The sequence below is a fragment of the Canis lupus genome, chromosome 26 (genome assembly GCF_011100685.1).
Source record: "Canis lupus familiaris isolate Mischka breed German Shepherd chromosome 26, alternate assembly UU_Cfam_GSD_1.0, whole genome shotgun sequence".
In the NCBI taxonomy this organism is placed as follows: Eukaryota; Metazoa; Chordata; class Mammalia; order Carnivora; family Canidae; genus Canis; species Canis lupus.
This window is the reverse complement of record NC_049247.1, coordinates 22,494,203-22,513,249: the sequence shown is the minus strand read 5'-3', so window position 1 is coordinate 22,513,249 and position 19,047 is coordinate 22,494,203. Positions and strand designations below refer to the sequence as shown.

At 39.5% G+C, this 19,047-nt stretch overlaps 1 protein-coding gene across 12 annotated transcripts in view; it reads left to right on the top strand.

Moving 5' to 3' along the window:
- The window catches only part of CHEK2 (checkpoint kinase 2), a 93,888-nt gene that overhangs the window by 42,360 nt on the left and 32,481 nt on the right, over positions 1 to 19,047 (top strand). For 2 of the 12 annotated variants that reach the window (XM_038575528.1, XM_038575526.1), the window contains 3 exons: positions 2,704 to 3,031; positions 18,098 to 18,222; positions 18,342 to 18,489. In XM_038575528.1, coding sequence (XP_038431456.1) covers positions 2,710 to 3,031; positions 18,098 to 18,222; positions 18,342 to 18,489 — 595 coding nt within the window. In that variant the 5' untranslated portion in view covers positions 2,704 to 2,709. Of the gene's footprint in view, positions 1 to 29; positions 231 to 267; positions 494 to 580; positions 1,026 to 2,703; positions 3,032 to 3,628; positions 3,690 to 9,238; positions 9,371 to 17,027; positions 17,086 to 18,097; positions 18,223 to 18,341; positions 18,490 to 19,047 lie in introns of those variants that run through there. The other 10 variants (XM_038575529.1, XM_038575527.1, XM_038575525.1 and 7 more) reach the window with 10 other exon arrangements.

Genomic DNA, 19,047 nt, shown 5'->3' with positions numbered 1-19,047 from the left:
GGCGGGAGGAGGGGAACCTGGACTCGGAGTGTCCCGCTCCTCATTTTAAACTACAACTCCCAGCAAGCATTGAGGCTACGTGTGGACGGCCACATCCGCTGCTCTTCATTGGTCCGGCGGCGAAGGCGGGGTGTTTTGATTGGCTGAGGGTGGAGTTTGTATGTGCTTGGTTAGCGCCACTCTGCTTGGATGTAGCTGCTGTGAGTGTTGGCTCTAGGTGGGCTCACGCGGTGAGTCGTAGTGGGGAACTTCTCCTGGGTGTTGGGGGGTTCGAGTCCCGTCCCCAGGGTCTTAATCCGCGCCGAACCTCCCGAGTTTCCACTTTGTGCGTTTTTTGACCTCGGTTAGGGTGAGGAGAGGAATGTGTGGGCGACTGTCTTCCTTTGTAGATGAACTTCGAAGTGAAGTTCACTTCCCCTGTTACTTACAAGCTGAAACTGGCCCAGACGTGCAGGATGAGAAAGGACGAAGTTGTGTTCTTCAAAATCAGAGGGTAACTGATTTTGATCTAGCCAGTCGTTGCTTTGTAAAGAGTTATATAAATGGTAGCAATTATTACCATATTTTAGATTCAATTTCGAAAAAAACCTGTTGAGAACTCAATCTTAGCAGCTGGGCGCTGCAGGAACTGGGGCACACTGACTTGTGTAGGAGGATGCCCTGCGAGTGTCCATAAGTGAGTGTGTGGGATAAGAAAGGGTAGGAGGGCACCAGCCCACCCTGGGACTCAGTTTCTCTATTCGGAAAAAAAAAAAATGCGTTGCACTTATCAACCCCTTTCCGCTGTCGTATTCTTTGGGACTGGAATTATATTCTCCCAACTATCGAGCAGTACCGGAGGAAGAACATTCCTATATCATCTCATTTAATCCTCAAGATCTCTCTACCTAGTGAAGTTGTGATCTACCTGAAGATCCTGCAGAGCTTTGAGTCAGGCATCTGACTCCAGACTTGTCTCTAATCTTTCTATATACTTTCTCCTCATCGCTGAGGCTAGTGTGGTTTTCGTTTGCTGGACCATTAAGGTAAGCGAGGATAATAGCCACTTCTTGACAGTCTTTTGCCAGTTCTCAGGGCAGAGAAGTTTTGCTCAAAAAGCTGTGAAAGATTGCACCCTTGACTGAGGTAGTAGTATTAAAGCACGAGGTCCTGGAGTGGCACACTCAGCTCTGGCATCATCTTCCTGGTGTGGTTTAAGAAAAAGTCATCAGGATCTTTGTATCTAGAAAGCTGTATAAATGCAGTCAATGTGAGTAATGTCTACTATGTTCTCCTTGGAGGAATAGCCTGAGTATGGGTATCTGGAGAGAAGAGACAATGCACTCCCCCCCCCCCCCCTTTATAAAAATCAGATTAGAAATTTAAAGTTAAGGATCGACTGTTACTTTGACTTTACTGTAGTTTCTGTTATCAGAATTTAACAGTCCATCAAATTAATTCTAAAGTGGGGGTGGGAACCTGTCAAGGTCTCCTGTGACTCCAATTTTTTTCTGTAGGATTCTACAAAATCCTAAGGGCTAGAAGGCCATTTAGGATGCTGAAAAGGTGTGCCCTTATGGTTACTCAGCATAACAAAGGGCTAGGTGGAGTTGTTTAGAGTAGTCTTCTTTGTGATGTGCTTCATTAATAGGCTGGCCTTTAGTTAGGAGTCAGGGAATCTAGAGTGAACAAACAGGATGTGGTCTTCATCATCCTGGGGCAGGCTTGGGGGAGGAGGGGTATCTGATATTTTATGTAAATGGTCACCCCTGGCAAGGTGCAGTGAATTATAGTTTCTCTTTGCTATCTTCTACCCCCAAGCCACATGGCCCTCCCCCTTCTTTCTTGTTCCAAAACATGAAATTTAAGTGTAGTGTTGATTGTATTAATGAATATCTTTTAGGTTTCATTTCTAGTTTTTAAAAATTAGATGAATATAAGCTGTTATGAGTCTTCCACCCCTAATTTAGTTCATTTCTTTTAACTTATTTATAAACTTCAAATAATTTCTTTCTTTTCCCTGTGATTTGTGGCTGTCATAACAGAAAAATGATCCAGTGAAAGTGATATAATGAAAAGCTCATCTCAGAAGAACTGTAGATCAATCTAGACTTAGAATTTTAACTTTAAAAAAAAAAAAAAAGAATTTTAACTTTTGCAGAACATGCTTGCTCTGAATTTTTTTTTCCTGATGTAAATTTGCCCATCCTTCACTTTTTTTTTTTTTTTTTTGAGAGAGAGAGAGATAGCCCTTGCATGGGGGTGGGGAAGTGGAGGGGCAGAGGGAGAGGGAGAGAGAGAATCCCAAGCAGGCTCCATGCCCAGAGCCGGCATGCTGCAGGGCTCATCTCATGACCCTGAGATTAGGACTTGAGCTGAACTCAGGAGTTGATGCTTAACCAACTGACCCATCCAGGCGCCCCTGCCCATTCTTTTTTTTTTTTTTTAATTTTTAAAAAAATTTTTATTTATTTATGATAGTCACAGAGAGAGAGAGAGGGAGGGAGAGAGAGAGGCAGAGACACAGGCAGAGGGAGAAGCAGGCTCCATGCACCGGGAGCCCAATGTGGGATTCGATCCCGGGTCTCCAGGATTGCGCCCTGGGCCAACAGCAGGCGCCAAACTGCTGCGCCACCCAGGGATCCCCCCCTGCCCATTCTTTACTTTTGAACTTCAAGTCTTGTTCCTTGAAACTTACCTTATTATTGAACACTTATTTTTGAGGTCGTGATGTCTCGGGAGACGGATGTGGAGTGTCAGCAGTCCCATGGCAGTGGTGCTTGTTCGCAGTCCCAAGGCACTTTCTCACAGTCTCAAGGCATCTCCTCGCAGACACACGGCTCCTCCTCACACTCTCAGGGCACATCCAGCTCCACCAGCACAGCACCCACATCTAGCCAGTCGTCTCACTCCAGCTCAGGGACCCTGAGCTCCTTAGACACAGTGTCCACCCAGGAACTCTGTTCTATTCCTGAGGACCAGGAACCTGAAGAGCCTGTCCCTGCCCCTTGGGCTCGATTATGGGCCCTTCAGGATGGATTCCCCAATCTTGGTAAGACTGTTTGATATATTGTATAATATTTTAATTGTTCACAAACACAGTTACAGATAGTTGTAGCAGAAAGCTCAAGACACTTCAGGAATGATTCCAGAGTGTAAAGGTGTTGAAAAATGGAACGAAGGAAGCAGTTTTGGGGAGTTTACTGACTCTTACCTGTGTGGATCTCCCTTCATTTATTCTTTCAATAAATGTTAATTGGACATCTGTTAATGTTCTGTCCGTTGGAGCATCTGAGGAGAGCAGTAGATCCTTTCCCTAGAAAAGTGCTGACTCATGCAAACTTGCAGACAGTTACAAACTAATCATGGAAACTTCACTACTTAATCCCTGCTGTGGCAGCTTCAGAACATCCATTTTACAGTTTCAAAGTAGAGAAGGCTATTTGTTGACTGTTATTATTTCAAAATAGCCAGCCTTGCAATTTAAATACATTCATCCTCTATGACACTTCCTGATTCCAATAGTAAGGCTTTGTTATAGGTATGTTTGAAATGGCATTTTGATATAAAAAAAATGAATGACTAATGTATTATTTGTACCTTATCATCCACTCTTTATTTCATGTCCAACTTTGATGACCTGAATAAGAAACTGTAAAAAGTGGAGAAATAATATAGGAATATTCATAGGTACGACTTTAAATTTAGAAGTAAGTATTTGAAGCTGTTTTTTACTCATTTAAGCCATAGTTTTAAGATAGACTTAGGGCTTCTAAATGATGAATGGGAAACAGAGATATGGTGAGAAAGGGGCTGCATCCCTTTTTTTTTAAAGGTTTTATTTATTTATTTATTAGAGTGTATAAGTGAGAGACAGAGAACACAAGTGAAGGGGGAGGGACAGAAGGAGAGGGAGAAGCAGCCTCCTCATTGAGCATGGAGCCTGATGCGAGGACCCTGGGATCATGACCTGAGCTAAAGGCAGATGCTTAACCATCTGAGCCACCCAGGCACCTTGGACTTTCAAGAGTGAGATTACATATATCTGAAAATCCTGATAGAGTGAACAGCATAAAGTGGATGATGCTCAATAAATAGGAGCTAGGGGATCCCTGGATGGCTCAGCAGTTTAGTGCCTGCCTTCGGCCCAGGGCGTGGTCCTGGAGTCCTGCTTCTCCCTCTGCCCGTGTCTCTGCCTCTCTCTGTGTGTGTGTCTCTGCCTCTCTCTCTCAGTGTCTCTCATGAATAAATAAATAAAATCTTTAAAAAATAAATAAGTAGGAGTTATTATTATTATTAATTATTGATTCACATCCATTTTTTTTCTAAATGTTTTATAGATTTAGTCCTTATTATTGATCCGCTTTGAGTTGCACTTTGTATATGGTATGAAATAGAAGTCCAAATTCATTTTTTTGCATGTGAATATCCCAGTTTTCTGAGTACTTTCTTGAAGAGACCATTCTCTCTCTGTTGAATGGTCTTGGCACCCTTGTCAAAAATCATTTGGCCATAAATGTGAGGGTTTATTTCTGGACTTTTCAATTCCATTCTTTTGGTCTATGTGTCTATCTTTTTGCGCAAGTATCACAAAATCTTAATTGCTGTAACTTTGCAGTAAGTTTTGAAATCCAGAATGTGAGTCCTGATTTGTTTTTCTTTTTCTTTTTCTTTTCTTTTCTTTTCTTTTCTTTTCTTTTCTTTTCTTTTCTTTTCTTTTCTTTCTTTTCTTTTCTTTCTTTTCTCTCTTCTCTTCCCTTCTCTTCTCTTCTCTTCTCTTCTCTTCTCTTCTCTTCTCTTCTCTTCTCTTCCTTCCTTCCTTCCTTCCTTCCTTCCTTCCTTCCTTCCTTCCTTCCTTCAGATTTTATTCATCCATTCATGAGAGAGACACAGAGACATAGGCAGAGGGAGAAGCAGGCTCCCCATGGGGAGCCTGATGTGGGATTTGATCCCTTGACCCCAGGATTGTACCCTGAGCCGAAGGCAGATGCTCAACTATTGAGCCACCCAGGCCTCCCTGTTCTTTTTCAAAATTGTTTTGACTATTCTGGGACCTTTACATTTCCATATGAATTTTAGGACCAAGGGTCGGACACCCAACCGAGCCACCCAGGTGCCCCTGAGTACTGACATCTTAATTTTACTAAGTCTACCAGTCCATGAACATGGGATGTCTTTCCAATTTTTTAAGTACTCATTAATTTCTTTCAATGATGTTTTGTAGTTTTTGTATGTAAGTCTTGCATTTAAAAAAAAAAAAGTATTCTTGGTCAGTGGTTGAGTGTCTGCTTTTAGATCAGGTTGTGATCCTGGGGTCCTGGGATTGAGTCCTGTATCAGGCTCCCCACAGGAACCTGATGTCCCTGCTTCTCCCTCTGCCTATGTCTCTGCCTTTCTGTGTTTTTCATGAATAAATAAATAAAATATTAAAAAAAAAAAGTAGTTTGGGGGCATTTGGCTGGCTTCATTGGTATAGCATGTGACTCTAGATCTTGGTGTTATGGGTTTGAGCACCACATTTTATGTAGAGATTATTTAAAATAAAATCTTAAAAAAATTCCTAAGTATTTAAAAAATATTTACTTATTATTATTTAAAATTTTATTTATTTAAGTAATTTCTATACCCCATGTGGGGCTCGAACTCAGAACCCCAAGGTCAAGAGTTTCACTCTTGGGGGATCCCTGGGTAGCTCAGTGGTTTGGCGTCTGCCTTCGGCCCAGGGCGTGATCCTGGAGTCGCAGGTTCAAGTCCCAGGTTCAAGTCCCAGGTTCGAGTTCTGGGATCGAGTCCCACATCGGGCTCCCTGCATGGAGCCTGCTTCTCCCTCTGCCTGTGTCTCTGCCTCTCTCCCTGTGTCTCTCGTGAATGAATAAATAAAATCTTAAAAAAAAAAAAAAAAAAAGAGTTTCACTCTTCTGACTAAGCCAGCCAGGTGCTCCTTATTATTTTTTTAAAGTAAGCTGTGTTCCCTTTGTGGGGCTTGAACTCGTGACCCTGAGATCAAGAGTTGTATGCTCTACTGACTGAGCCAGCCAGACTCCCCATATTTACTTATTTTTATTTTGGGAAAATATATGTAACAAAAAGTTTTGCCACTGTAACCATTAAGTAAACCGTTAAGCTTAGTGGCGTTAAGTACATTTACAAAATGTGTGCAACTATCACTAATAATCTATAAAAATTTTCTTCTGGTAACTGTCCTCTCCCTGCCCTCACACCTCTAAGCTTTATTTATATATAATCGATGTATAACATTGTGTAAATTTAAGATGTATAGTGTATTAATTTGATAGTTACATATTGCAAAATGATTACTACCATAGTGTTAACTAACATTCCCATTACATTGCCTAATTACTATTTCTTTTTTGTGGTGAGAACTTTTAAGATCTATGCTCTTAGCAAGTTTCAAGTATGTGGTATAGTATTATGAACTATAATCAGTACGTTGTACGTTAGATCCCCAGAACTTATAATCTTGTACTGGGAAGTTTGCACCTTATAACGAACATCTCCCCTTTTTCCCCCACTCTTCAGTGCCTGGTAACCACTATTCTTGGTATATATGAGTTTAGGTTTTTTAGACTCCCCGTCTAAGACATGTAAGTGAGATTATATAGTATTTGAATTTCTTTGTCTTATTTCGCTTATAATGCCTTCAGAGCTAATCTATGTTGTCACAAATGGCAAGATTTGTGACTTTAATGGCTGAATAATATTCCATATTGTGTGTGTGTACATACACACACACATATATATACACATACACACACATATATACCATATTTTCTTTGTCCATCCATTGTTGGACATTTATGTTGCTTCTATGTATTGGCTATTATATATATGTATTTTTAAAAGATTTTATTTATTTATTCATGAAAGACACACACAGAGAGAAAGAGAGAGGCAGAGACATAGGCAGAGGGAGAAGCAGGCTCCATGCAGGAAACCCCATGTAAGACTTGATCCAAGAACTTCAGGATCACGCCCTGAGCCAAAGGCAGATGCTCAACCACTGAGCCACCCAGGCGTCCCTGTATTGGCTATTATAAATAGTTACACAGTGAACATGGAGGTACTATATCTTTTCAAGTTATTGTTTTGTTATCTTTGGATAAGTACTGAAAAGTGGAATTACTGGATCATATGGCAGTAGGGTTTTTTTTTAAAGATTTTGTTTATTTATTCATGAGACATACAGAGAAAGAGAGAGGCAGAGACACAGGCAGAGGGAGAAGCAGGTTCTATGCAGGGAGCCTGATGCGGGACTTGATCCTGGGACTCCAGGATCATGGCCCCGGGCCAAAGGCAAGCATTAAACCACTGAGCCACCCAGGCATCCCTCTGTTTTTAATTTTTGGAAGAACCTCCATTCTACTGTATGTAATGGCCGCACCAATTTACGTTCCTGCCAACCGTGCACCAGGATACGGTTTACTCTACTGGCCAACACTTAGCAAATCTTTTGCCTTTTTTTTTTTTTTTCTTTTATTAAATATTTATTTATTTTAGAGAGAGAGTGTGGCTGTGCATGATCAGGGCAGCGGCAAAGGGAGAGAATCTCCTCTGAGCCAGCAGCCTGATGCAGATGTAGGTTTCTATCCCATGACCCATGAGATCATTATCTGAGCCAAAACCAAGAGTTGGTTGTGACTGAGCCACTCAGGTGCCCCAAATCTCTAGTCTTTTTGATGATAGCCATTCTAACAGGTGTGAAGTGGTATCTCATTATGGTTTTGATTTGCATTTCCCATTGGTTAGGGATGTTGAGTACCTTTTCATGTATTGGTTAGCCTTTGGATGTCTTCTTTGGAAAAATGTCTATTCAGTTCCTCTGCCTATTTCTTAGATTGTTTACAGTTTGCTTGAGTTGTAAGAATTTTTATATATTTTGGATATTAACTCCTTCTCATATATATGATTTGCAAGTATCTTCTTCTGATTTGTAGATTGTCTTCTCATTTTGTTGATGGTTTCGTTTGTTGCACAGAAGCTTCTTAGCATGACATAGTCCCACTTACTGATTTTTGCTTTTGTTGATTGTGCTTTTTTAATTTATTTTTTATTTATTTATTTATTTTTAAATTTTTATTTATTTATGATAGTCACACACAGAGAGAGAGAGAGAGGCAGAGACATAGGCAGAGGGAGAAGCAGGCTCCATGCACTGGGAGCCCGACGTGGGACTCGATCCCGGGTCTCCAGGATCGTGCCCTGGGCCAAAGGCAGGCGCTAAACTGCTGCGCCACCCAGGGTTCCCTGATTGTGCTTTTTTTAAATTTGTATTTTATTTGTATTTATTTTTTAAAATTATTTTTAAAAAATATTTTATTTATTTATTCTTGAGAGACACACAGAGAGAGGCAGAGACAGAAGTAGAGGGAGAACCAGGTTTCATGCAGGGAGCCCGATGCGAGACTTGATCCCTGAATCCCAGGATCATGCCCTGAGCCAAAGATAGATGCTCAGCCGCTGAGCCACCCAGGCATCCTGGTTATATTGTTTATTTGAGATTTTTTTTTTTTTGCTTCTTGAGGTAGGCCTGTATTGTTATACACTTCCCTCTTTTTATTGTTTTATGGTTATTAATGGTTGTTTTTGTAGTTCTTTTCTGCTCCATTTTTTTTCTTGTTCTCCTTGTGGTTTGCTTGCTGTCTAAAGACATAATGGATTTCTTATGTCTTTGTTATTTGGATATCTATATCCAATGAACAAACCTAAAATGAAATTTATTTTTAAAAAAATTTTATTTATTTATTTGAAAGAGAGAGAGAGTACAAGCATGGGGAGGGGCAGAGGGTGGAAACAGACTCCCTGCCGAGCAGGGAGCCCCCCTGCCGGACTGGATCTCAGGACCCTGAGATCAGGACCTGAGCCAAAGGCAGATGCTCAACCACTGAGCCAACCAGGTGCCCCACTTTTTCACTTTATTGATGATGTTGTTTGACACAGTAATTTTAAACTTTGATTATGTCCAATTTCTCTATTTTTTCTTTTGTCACTTGTGTTTTTAGTGTTGTATCTAAGAAAGCATTATTTAACCCAGGATTGCAAAGCTTCATTACTGTTCTTAGAGTTTTATAGTACTGGTTCTTACTACTATTAGCCTTTGATTCTGTTTGAGTTGGTTTTTGTTATGGCATGAGGTAAGAATTTCAACTCTTGTTTTGAATGTGGATATTTACTTGTCCTAGTGCCTTTTGTTAAAAAGACTATTCTTTTCCCAGTGAATTGTTTTGGCACTCTTTTTGAAAATCAGCTGACTGTAAATGTAATTTGTTCTGGTCCCTCCATTCTTCTGAAAAGAATCTACATGCTGTCCTTATGCTAGTACCACACCATCTTGATTATGGTAACTTTGGAGTAAGTTTTGAAATTGCAAAATGTAAGTAAGTCCTCTAACTTTGTACTTCATTTTCAAGATGATTTTGGCTATTCTGAGTCTTTGTATTTCCATAAGAATTTTAATTCGAGCTTGTTAATTTCTGCAAAGAACGTAGCTGGGATTTTGACAGGAGTTGTGTAAATCAGCAATTTGTGCATTTTGCCATGTTTACAGTAGTATTCTGATCCATGAACATTTATATAGGTCTTTCAAATTCCTTTTCAACAATATTTTATGGTTTTTAGAGTATTAGATTTACTACATTTCTTTTGCTAAATTTATTCCTAAGTATTTTATCCTTTTAATGCTATTGCAAACAGTTTATAATTATCTTAATATATATTTAACTCTGTGCCCAATGTGGGGCTTGAACTCAACCGCATGATCAAGTTGCATGCTTTACCAACTGAGCCAGCCAGGAGTCCCCAAGCAGAATTATTTTTAAATTTCATTTTAAGGGGGCCCCTGAGTTGGTCAGTCAGTTAAGTGTCTCACTTTGGCTGGGGTCATGATTCCAAGGTCCTGGGATTGAGCCCTGTGTTGGGCTCTCTCTTCTTTGGGGAATTTGCTTCTCCCTTTGCCCATTGCCCTGCTTGTGCTCTCTCTTTCTTTCTCTCAAATAAATAAATAAAATCTTTAAAAAATAGACATTTCATTTTAGGTTTGTTCTTTGCTTATGTATAGAAGTACAAGTGCTGGGATGCCTGGGTGGCTCAGTGGTTGAGCATCTGCCTTTGGCTCAGGGTGTGATCCCGGGGTCCTGGGATTGAATCCCACCACAGGGAGCCTGTTTTTCCCTCTGCCTATGTCTCTGCCTTTCAGTTTGTGTCTCTCATAAATAAATAAATAAATAAATAAATAAATAAATAAATAAATAAATAAATAAATAAATAAATAAATAAATAAATAAATAAAATCTTTAAAAAAAAAGTACAAGTGCTTATTGTATATTGATCTTGTATTCTGTAATTTTGCTGAACTTATTTATTAGGTCTAACAGTTTTTAGTGGGTTCCTGAGGATTTTCTGCATAAGATTATGTTATCTGTGACAGAAATAGATTTGCTCCTTTATTCCTTCCTTTCATTGTCTTGGTTTGAACCTCTAGTATAATACATAAAAGTTGTAAGAGTATACGTCCTTGTCTTATTTCTGGTGTAAGGGGTAAAGCTTTCACCCTTATCATTAAGTGTGTTATTAGCCATGGGCAGTTCATAAATGCTCTTTCTCAAGGTGAGGAAGTTCCCTCCTATTCCTAGTTTATGAAGCTGTTGTCATTGTTGTTTTTAATCATGAAGGGTGTTGGATTTTTTCAAAAGCTTTTTCTGTCTACTGAGATGGTCTTGTGGTTTTGTTCTGTATTCTATTGTGATTGTGTGTTACATTAATTATTTTTCAGATGCTAAGCCAACCATGTTTTCCTGGGTTAATTCTCACTTGTTCATGTCTAATCTTTTTTACATGTTGCTGGATTTGGTTTGCTGTGGTATGTCAGTCTGTAGTTGTCTTGAGATGCCTTTGCTTTGGTATTGGGGTATTAGTAGCCTCATAGAATGAGTTGAAAAGATTCCTTCCTCTGTATTTCTTGTAAGATTTTGAGAATAATTGATATTAGTTCTTTAAATGTTTGGTAGAGGGCAGCTCCGGTGGCTCAGCGGTTTAGCGCCACCTTCAGCTTGGGGTGTGATCCTGGAGACCCAGGATCCAGTCCCAAGTTGGGCTCTCTGCATGGAGCCTGCTTCTCTGCCTGTGTCTCTGCCTCTCTCTGTCTGTCTGTCATGAATAAATAAAATCTTAAAAAAAAAAAAAATGTTTGGTAGAATTTAAAATTATTCATTTGAAGTTTTTTGATCACTAGTGCAATCTTTTGGGTGTATTTGTGTATTCTTTTTCTTGTGTCTGATTTGATAGTTTCTAGAAGTTTGTACATTTCTTCTGTGTCATCTAATATGGTCTACTGTTATTCACGGCATTTTAAAAAAAAGATTTTATTTATGTGCTTGAGAGAGAATGAACAAGAGCATGCATGTGCATGAGCAGGGATGGGACAGAGGGAGAAGAGAAGCAGACTTTCCACTGAACAAGAAGCTGACACAGGGCTCTGATCCAAGGACCCTGAGATCATGACAGGAGCTGAAGGCAGATGTTTAACCAACTGACCCACCCAGGCACCACCACAGTATTCTCTTTTAAATCCTTTTTATTTCTGTAAGGTTAGTAATAATTGCTCCTTTTGACACCCCCCCTCAATGGTCACTCTATCCAAAGTTTTATCAATTTGTTGATCTTTTCAAAGATCCAGCTTTCAGGGGTGCCTGACTGGCTCAGTCAATAGAGCATGTGTCTTTTTTTTTAAATTCTTTTTAGCATATGACTCTTGATCTTGGGATTATGAGTTTGAGCCCCACGTTGGGTGTAGAGATTACGTACAAATAAAATCTTAAAAAAAAAAAAAAAAAGAACCAGCTTTTGGCTTGATTGATTTATTATCTTTCTATTCTATATTTCATTTGTTTTTGCTCTGATTTTTATTGATTTTCTCCTGCTAGTTTTAGATTTTATTTGCTCTTTCCAGTATCTTAAGGAGAGTTAAGTAATTGACCTAAAATCGTGTAATTTAGATATTTACAACTACAAATTTCCCTGAGTAGTGCTTAAGCTGAATCCTGTAAGTTTTAGTATGTTGTTTGTTCATTTCATTCATTTTGAAGTACTTTCTAATTTTCTTACCAGTTTTTTTCTTTGTCCCTTTGGTTTTTCAGGAGTATGGTGTTTAATTTCTACTTAAATGGGAATTTACTAAATTTCTTTGTGTTTTTGAGTTCCTAATTTCATTACATTGTGGTTGGAGAACATGCTTTGTATGATTTGTGTACTTTTACATTCACTAAGGGGCTTTTTTTGTTCCTAGCTTATGTTCTGTCTTGGAAAGTATGTTTTATTTGAGAAGAATGTGTATTTTCTTTTTGTTGGGTAGAGCATCTGGCTTCGGCTCAGATCTTGATCCTAGGGTCGTGGGATTGAGCCCTGTATCAAGCTCCATGCTCAGCAGGGAATTTGCTTCTCCCTCTCCCTCTGCCTCTTCCCAGCTCATGTGTGCACACACACACTCTCTTCCTGTCTCTCAAATAAATAAATAAAATCTTTCTCTTTTTAAGATTTTGTTTATTTATTCATGACAGTCAAGGAGAGAGAGACAAAGACATAGGCAGAGGGAGAAGCAGGCTCCTCACAGGGAGCCTGATGCGGGACTTAATCCCAGGACCCCAGGATCACACCCTGAGCCGAAGACAGATGCTCAACCACTGACCCACCCTGGAGTCCCAATAAATAGAATCTTAAAAAACAAAACAAAACAAAACAAAAAACAAAAACTTGAGTAGGAAGAAAATAAGGGTGAGAGTTCAGGTCGGAGGCTGGGAAGGGTGAATGCTCTGTAGTTGGAAGGACATGGGTTCAAGTCCTAGGTCTGTCCCTGTTTGGCTGTCTCAGGCAAGTGATGCTACTTCTGAACCTTGCCATCCTCATCTGTAAAATTGGGGGAAAATGTTAAAGCAAAGGTGAGGAAGATAGTCTAAAGGTCAGGATAGAATGGTGATCAAAGGGAAAGTTGGGTTAACTTTTCCCAGATAGGTTTAATTTTTTTGACCATGATATAGAAGGAGGGAGAACAGTGAGTTTGAACTTCAAAGAGGTCTGGGATACCTAGTAAAAGAAAATTACTTTTCTAAATTTTCAATTCACTTGCCAAAACCAATGTACCTGTTGCTCTCCTCATATACTCTCTTACATGCTGGCAAGATGGACCCATTCTTCCCTGGGTTCATACACCTAATTGCTTTACTGAGAACATCTGGTCACTTTGCCTCCTACCTTGCTCTCCGTGCCATCCTCCACACATCTGTGGAGCCTGGGGGCTCTCCTGATGAGCAAATGTTAGAGCAGGCTCTTCCATAGGTGGCTGTTTTTTAGACTCTCTACCATCCCTGGACTATTAGTGTCCTGATAAATTCTCAGTGCTCTTCCTCTTCCCAGCTGCTGGAGAAGTTCCTGATTTCTTTCTTTCTTTCTTTCTTTCTTTCTTTCTTTCTTTCTTTCTTTCTTTCTTTCTTTCTTTCTTTCTTTCTTTCTTTCTTTTTTTTTTTTTTGATTTATTTATTTATTTATGATAGACACAGAGACAGAGAGAGGCAGAGACACAGGCAGAGGAACAAGCAGGCTCCATGCCAGGAGCCCGACACGGGACTCGATCCCGGGACCCCAGGACCGTGTCCCAGGCCAAAGGCAGGCACCAAACTGCTGAGCCACCCAGGGATCCCCCAAGTTCCTGATTTCTAGTAGAAATACCATGGTTCATTAATTCCTTCCCCTATTAACAGATACTTAATGTTGTTTCCAGTTTTTGCTCCCACAAGCAGGATTCAGTGAACATACTTGTAGTTGTCTCCTCGGTCAGTTGGCAAATGTCTTTCTGGGGTAGAGTCTGATTTGAATTGCTGGGTCACAGAGTAGGAATGGTTTTGCTTTGTAATCATAACGTATTTCTAAGCATCTTTATGTTTTTCTTTTCACATTTTTCTTTTTTTAAAAAAATTTATTTGAGAGAGAGAGAGAGAGCATAAGTGGGAGGTGTAGAGGGAAGGGAGAGAGAATCTCAAGCAGACTGCACTGAGCACTGAGCCTGACCCATAGTTTGATCTCCTCTAACTGTGAGATCAGGACCTGAGCCAATATCAAGCGTCATTTGATTAAACAACTGCACCAGCCAGGTGTCCCCCTTTATTTTTTATGTTAATTGTGATTCACAACACATTGTTTGCAACTGGCTTTTTATACTTAGCAATGTGTCTTAGACATCTTTCTGTAAGAATGTAAAGATTTGGGGCAGCCTGGGTGGCTCAGCGGTTTAGTGCTGCCTTTAGCCCAGAGCCTGATTCTGGAGACCTGAGATTGAGTCCCATGTCAGGCTCCCTGCGTGGAGTCTGCTTCTCCCTCTGCCTGTGTCTCTGCCTCTCTCTCTTTCTCTCTCTCTCTCTCTGTGTCTCTCATGAATAAATAAATAAAATCTAAGGGATCCCTGGGTGGTACAGCGGTTTGGCGCCTGCCTTTGGCCCAGGGCGCGATCCTGGAGACCCGGAATCGAATCCCATGTCGGGCTCCCGGTGCATGGAGCCTGCTTCTCCCTCTGCCTATGTCTCTGCCTCTCTCTCTCTCTCTCTCTCTCTGTGACTATCATAAATAAATAAAAATTAAAAAAAATCTTAAAAGATATTAAAAAAATCTAAACAAAAAGAAAAAAAGAATGTAAAGATCCTCATTCCTTTTTATAGGTATGTAACATTTAAAAAAAAGATTTATTTATTTTTGAGAGTGAGTGATCACTTGCAGGAGTGGGGGAGGGGCATAGGGAGAGAGAAAAGCAGACTCCCCACTGAGTAGGGAGCCTGACCTAGGGCTTGATCCCACCACACTGAGACCATGACCTGAGCCAAAAATCAAGAGTTGAACGCTTAACCAGTTCAGCCCTCCAGGGGCCCTTGATATATAAAGGCATTTTGAACTACCCTCTTACTAATGAACATTTAAGATGTTTATTTCTTTTTGCTCTAAGAATAATGCTATAGTGAATAACCTTTACTTTTGTTCTTATATCCTTTCATTATACATATGCTTCTATCCATAGGATAAATGCCTACAAGTGGAATTTCTGGGCCAATATGTGTATCTATATAATTTTTAAAAATTAAGGTGAAATGCACATAACATAAAATTAGCCATTTGAAAGTGAACAGTTCAGTGGCTTCACTACCTTTTTCTAGTTCTGAAACATTTCCATTATTCCAAAATAAAGCCGTGTACCCATTAAGCAGTTACTTTCCATTCCTCTCTCTTCCTGGCAACTAGCAATCTGTATTTCATTTGTATGGATTTAACTGGTCTGGATATTTCATTTAATGTAATTATACAATTAATGTTTTTTTTTTGTGTGTCTGGTTTCTTCTAATGTTTTCAAAGTTTATCTATGTTGTGGTATGTATGAATTGTAGCATATATTATTATTATTATTTTTTGGCTAAATAATATTTCACTACAGGGGCCCTTGGCTGGCCCAGTGAGTAGGGCATGCAACTCTTGATCTTATATCCATAAATCTACTATATGGATATAATATTCCATTATATGTAAATACCACAATTTTTTATCCATCTAGCAAGAAACATTTGGATTGTTTCTATCATTTGGTTATTGTGAACTGTTCTGGTATGGATACTTGTATACAAAGTTTTGTTGGGTACCTTTTTTCAGTTCTTTTGAGTATATACCAAGGAGGGGAAATGCTGAGTCAAAAGGCAATTCTTATGTTTAACTTTTTGAGGAGGGCAGCCCCGGTGGCGCAGCGGTTTAGTGCCGCCTGCAGCCTGGGGCGTGATCCTGGAGACCCTGGATCGGGTCCCGTGTCAGGCTCTCTGTGTGGAGCCTGCTTCTCCCTCTGCCTGTGTTTCTGCCTCTCATTCTCTCTCTGTGTCTCTATGAATAAATAAATAAAATCTTAAAAAAAAAAACACACAAAACTTTTTGAGGAATGACAAACTTTTCCACAGTAGCTCTACCATTTTACATTCCCACCAGCAGTATGTGAGGGTACTGATTTCCTTGTATCCTTGCCAACACTTATTATTTTCCTTTTTTAAAAAAGTTAAAGCCATTTTCATCAGTGTGAAGTGGTTGCATATGTAATTTTGATAGATCTTACCAAATTATCTTTACTAGATTCCAAATTATGTTTGGTGTATAAATTACATTCTTACTGGCAATGTATAAGGGTAATAGCTTCTTCATACCTCTTGCCAACACAATGTTATAATATGTAAATCTTTGCTTATTCTTTTAAAGATTTATTTATTTATTTTTAAAAGATTTTACTTATTTATTCATGAGAGACACACAGAGAGAGAGGGAGAGACAGAGACACAGGCAGAGGGAGAAGCAAGTTCCATGCAGGAGCCTGACATGGGACTAGATCCCAGGTCTCCAGGATCAGGCCCTGGGCCGAAGGCAGCGCTAAACCGCTGAGCCACCTGGGCTGCCCTCTTTTTTTTTTTTCCTTTTTTTTTTTTGTTAAATGCGTACATGTTCATGCATTTGTTTTATTTTATTTTTTATTATTTTATTTTATTTTATTTTTTAAAGATTTTATTTATTTACCCATGAGAGACACACAGAGACAGAGGCAGAGACACAGGCAGAGGGAGAAGCAGGCTCCATGCAGGGAGCCTGATGTGGGACTCAATCCTGGGTCTCCAGGATCATGCCCCTGGGCCAAAGGCAGGCGCGAAACCATCCAGGGAGCCACCCAGGAATCCCCTGATTTCATTTTTTTAAAGGATTTATTTTTAGGTAATCTTAACACCCAACATGGGGATTGAACTCACAACCCTGAGATCAAGAGTTATATATGCTCTACTAATTGAGCCAGCCAGGCAGCCCTTGCCTTTAAAATTTCTTGTATTGAATAATCAAGATAGGTTATTTTTTCTTATGTTTGAGCTTTTGCATTTCTTTCTTTATTTTTTTTAAAGATTTTATTTATTTATTCATAACAGACACAGAGAGAGAGCGAGGCAGAGACACAGTCAGAGGGAGAAGCAGGCTTCATGCAGGGAGCCTGATGTGGGACTCAATTCCGGAACTCCAGGATCATGCCCCAGGGTGAAGGTGGCACTAAACCGCTGGGCCACTGGGACTGCCCAGCTATTTGTATTTCTTTGTCTTGTAAATTGCCTCTTCATATCCTTTACACAGTTTTTACTGGATTGTTTGTCTTTTTAAAATTTGTAGTAACTTGACAGATATTACAGAAATTACAACTTTGTGATATGAGTTGCTAATATTTTGTCTGGTCTTTCTATTACCATTTACTTGCCTACTATATTCATGACCTAGGTGCTGGAACTATGTAACACGTGAGACCAAGCCTGCCCTCCTGGAGTTTGTTCTAACAAGGGAGTGTGGGGAGACAATACATAAATAATCAAGATAACTTCTGGTCATGGTCCATATTTAGTAGGACACAAAGCAGGATGTCATTATGATAATGGGTGATAACATAGGAGTCTGCTTATACAGAAAGCTGAGTGAAAGGTGATAATTTGAGTCCAGGCAAAGGTAAGATGGCTATTGAAGTAGCTGGGAACAGAGACTGCAAAGGCCACCAAGGGTATTGTGACATTAACACTGTGCCCCCAGCATATTTGGGGCAGTGGAAGGTACCTGTGGGACTGGGTAATCAAGGGGAGTAGTACAAGGTGATGCTAGGAGGGAAGCAGTGTGAGATCCTATCCTGAGCATCTATCTATCCTGCTATGGGGAGGAGGGCACATTTGATACTAAGTACGATGGGAAGAATCAAGAGGATAATTGGTAGAAGTTATTAGATTATAAGTGTTTTTTCAAATCATTAATAACTGAGAATTTTTAATGACTGCTTATTCATACTTATGTATAAACCATAATTTATTAAACTCACTGGAAAATTGTTTTCTTCTTCCCTCCTCGTTTTTATTCATGTAAAACTCTGATAAAGATATCTGTAAGAAAAAAAAAAGATATCTGTAAGCTTAATTGCTTTCTTAGGTTATTTTTCTACAATTAGATTTTATGAGCAGTTTTTAAAGGTGTTTGATGCATGAAATTCGACAGCACTCCGGTGTGTACTTTTGTGTTTCAGAGTGTGTTAATGACAACTACTGGTTTGGGAGAGATAGAAGCTGTGAATACTGCTTTGATGAGCCATTGCTGAAAAGAACAGATAAATACCGGACTTACAGCAAGAAGCACTTTCGGATTTTCAGAGTAGGTGACAAATAATCTGTATATTTGGGAGAACTGGTAATGTCATCACCACTCTGAGATATGTTAGCACTGTAACTCCCCACTGTTAAAACTTTGAAATAAAATGTTCTCTATTTTAGGAAATGGGTCCTAAAAACTCTTACATCGCATACATAGAAGATCACAGTGGGAATGGAACCTTTGTAAATAGAGAGCTGGTAGGGAAAGGAAGACGCCTTCCTTTGAATAACAATTCTGAAATTGCACTTTCAGTATGGAGTAATAAAGGTAACATTATTATCTTTTGGTTACTGGATCTTTTTTTCCTCTCCTATAAAGGGAAAATTGACATTGTGCCCTTGGCAGAGTATGGTTTGGATAAAGTAAGAAGGTTTGTATTCAGGATTCAGTGCAGACTTAGGTACATTTTTAAATTAATGAAAAATTTCTATGAAGGCAGATTTTCCAAGGTTTAATTGATTGGGTTAGTTTTGTTTAAGGCTGTATGCTGTCAATTGAATGGTACTGCTTAAGATGGTTCTTCATTCATTGATGGAGTTTACACCGCATCAGTTTTAGGTGTCAATGAGTTGTTTTAGGCCATGAATTTTTCTCCCTCCCTCCCTCCCTCCCTCCCTCCCTTCCTCCCTCCTTCCTTCTTTTCCTTAATTGCTGCAAATATCTATTGAACTTCGTTTATCTGCCAGGCATTAGGGTATTTCTGGAAGAATCTCAGCTTAAAGTTTCTACCTTAAATGCCACGTGGTTATTCTCTGATTGATGTTTCTTGTCATCATCAGGCAGCATTTTATGAACAGCCACTCCTAACATTTTACTAGTATCACA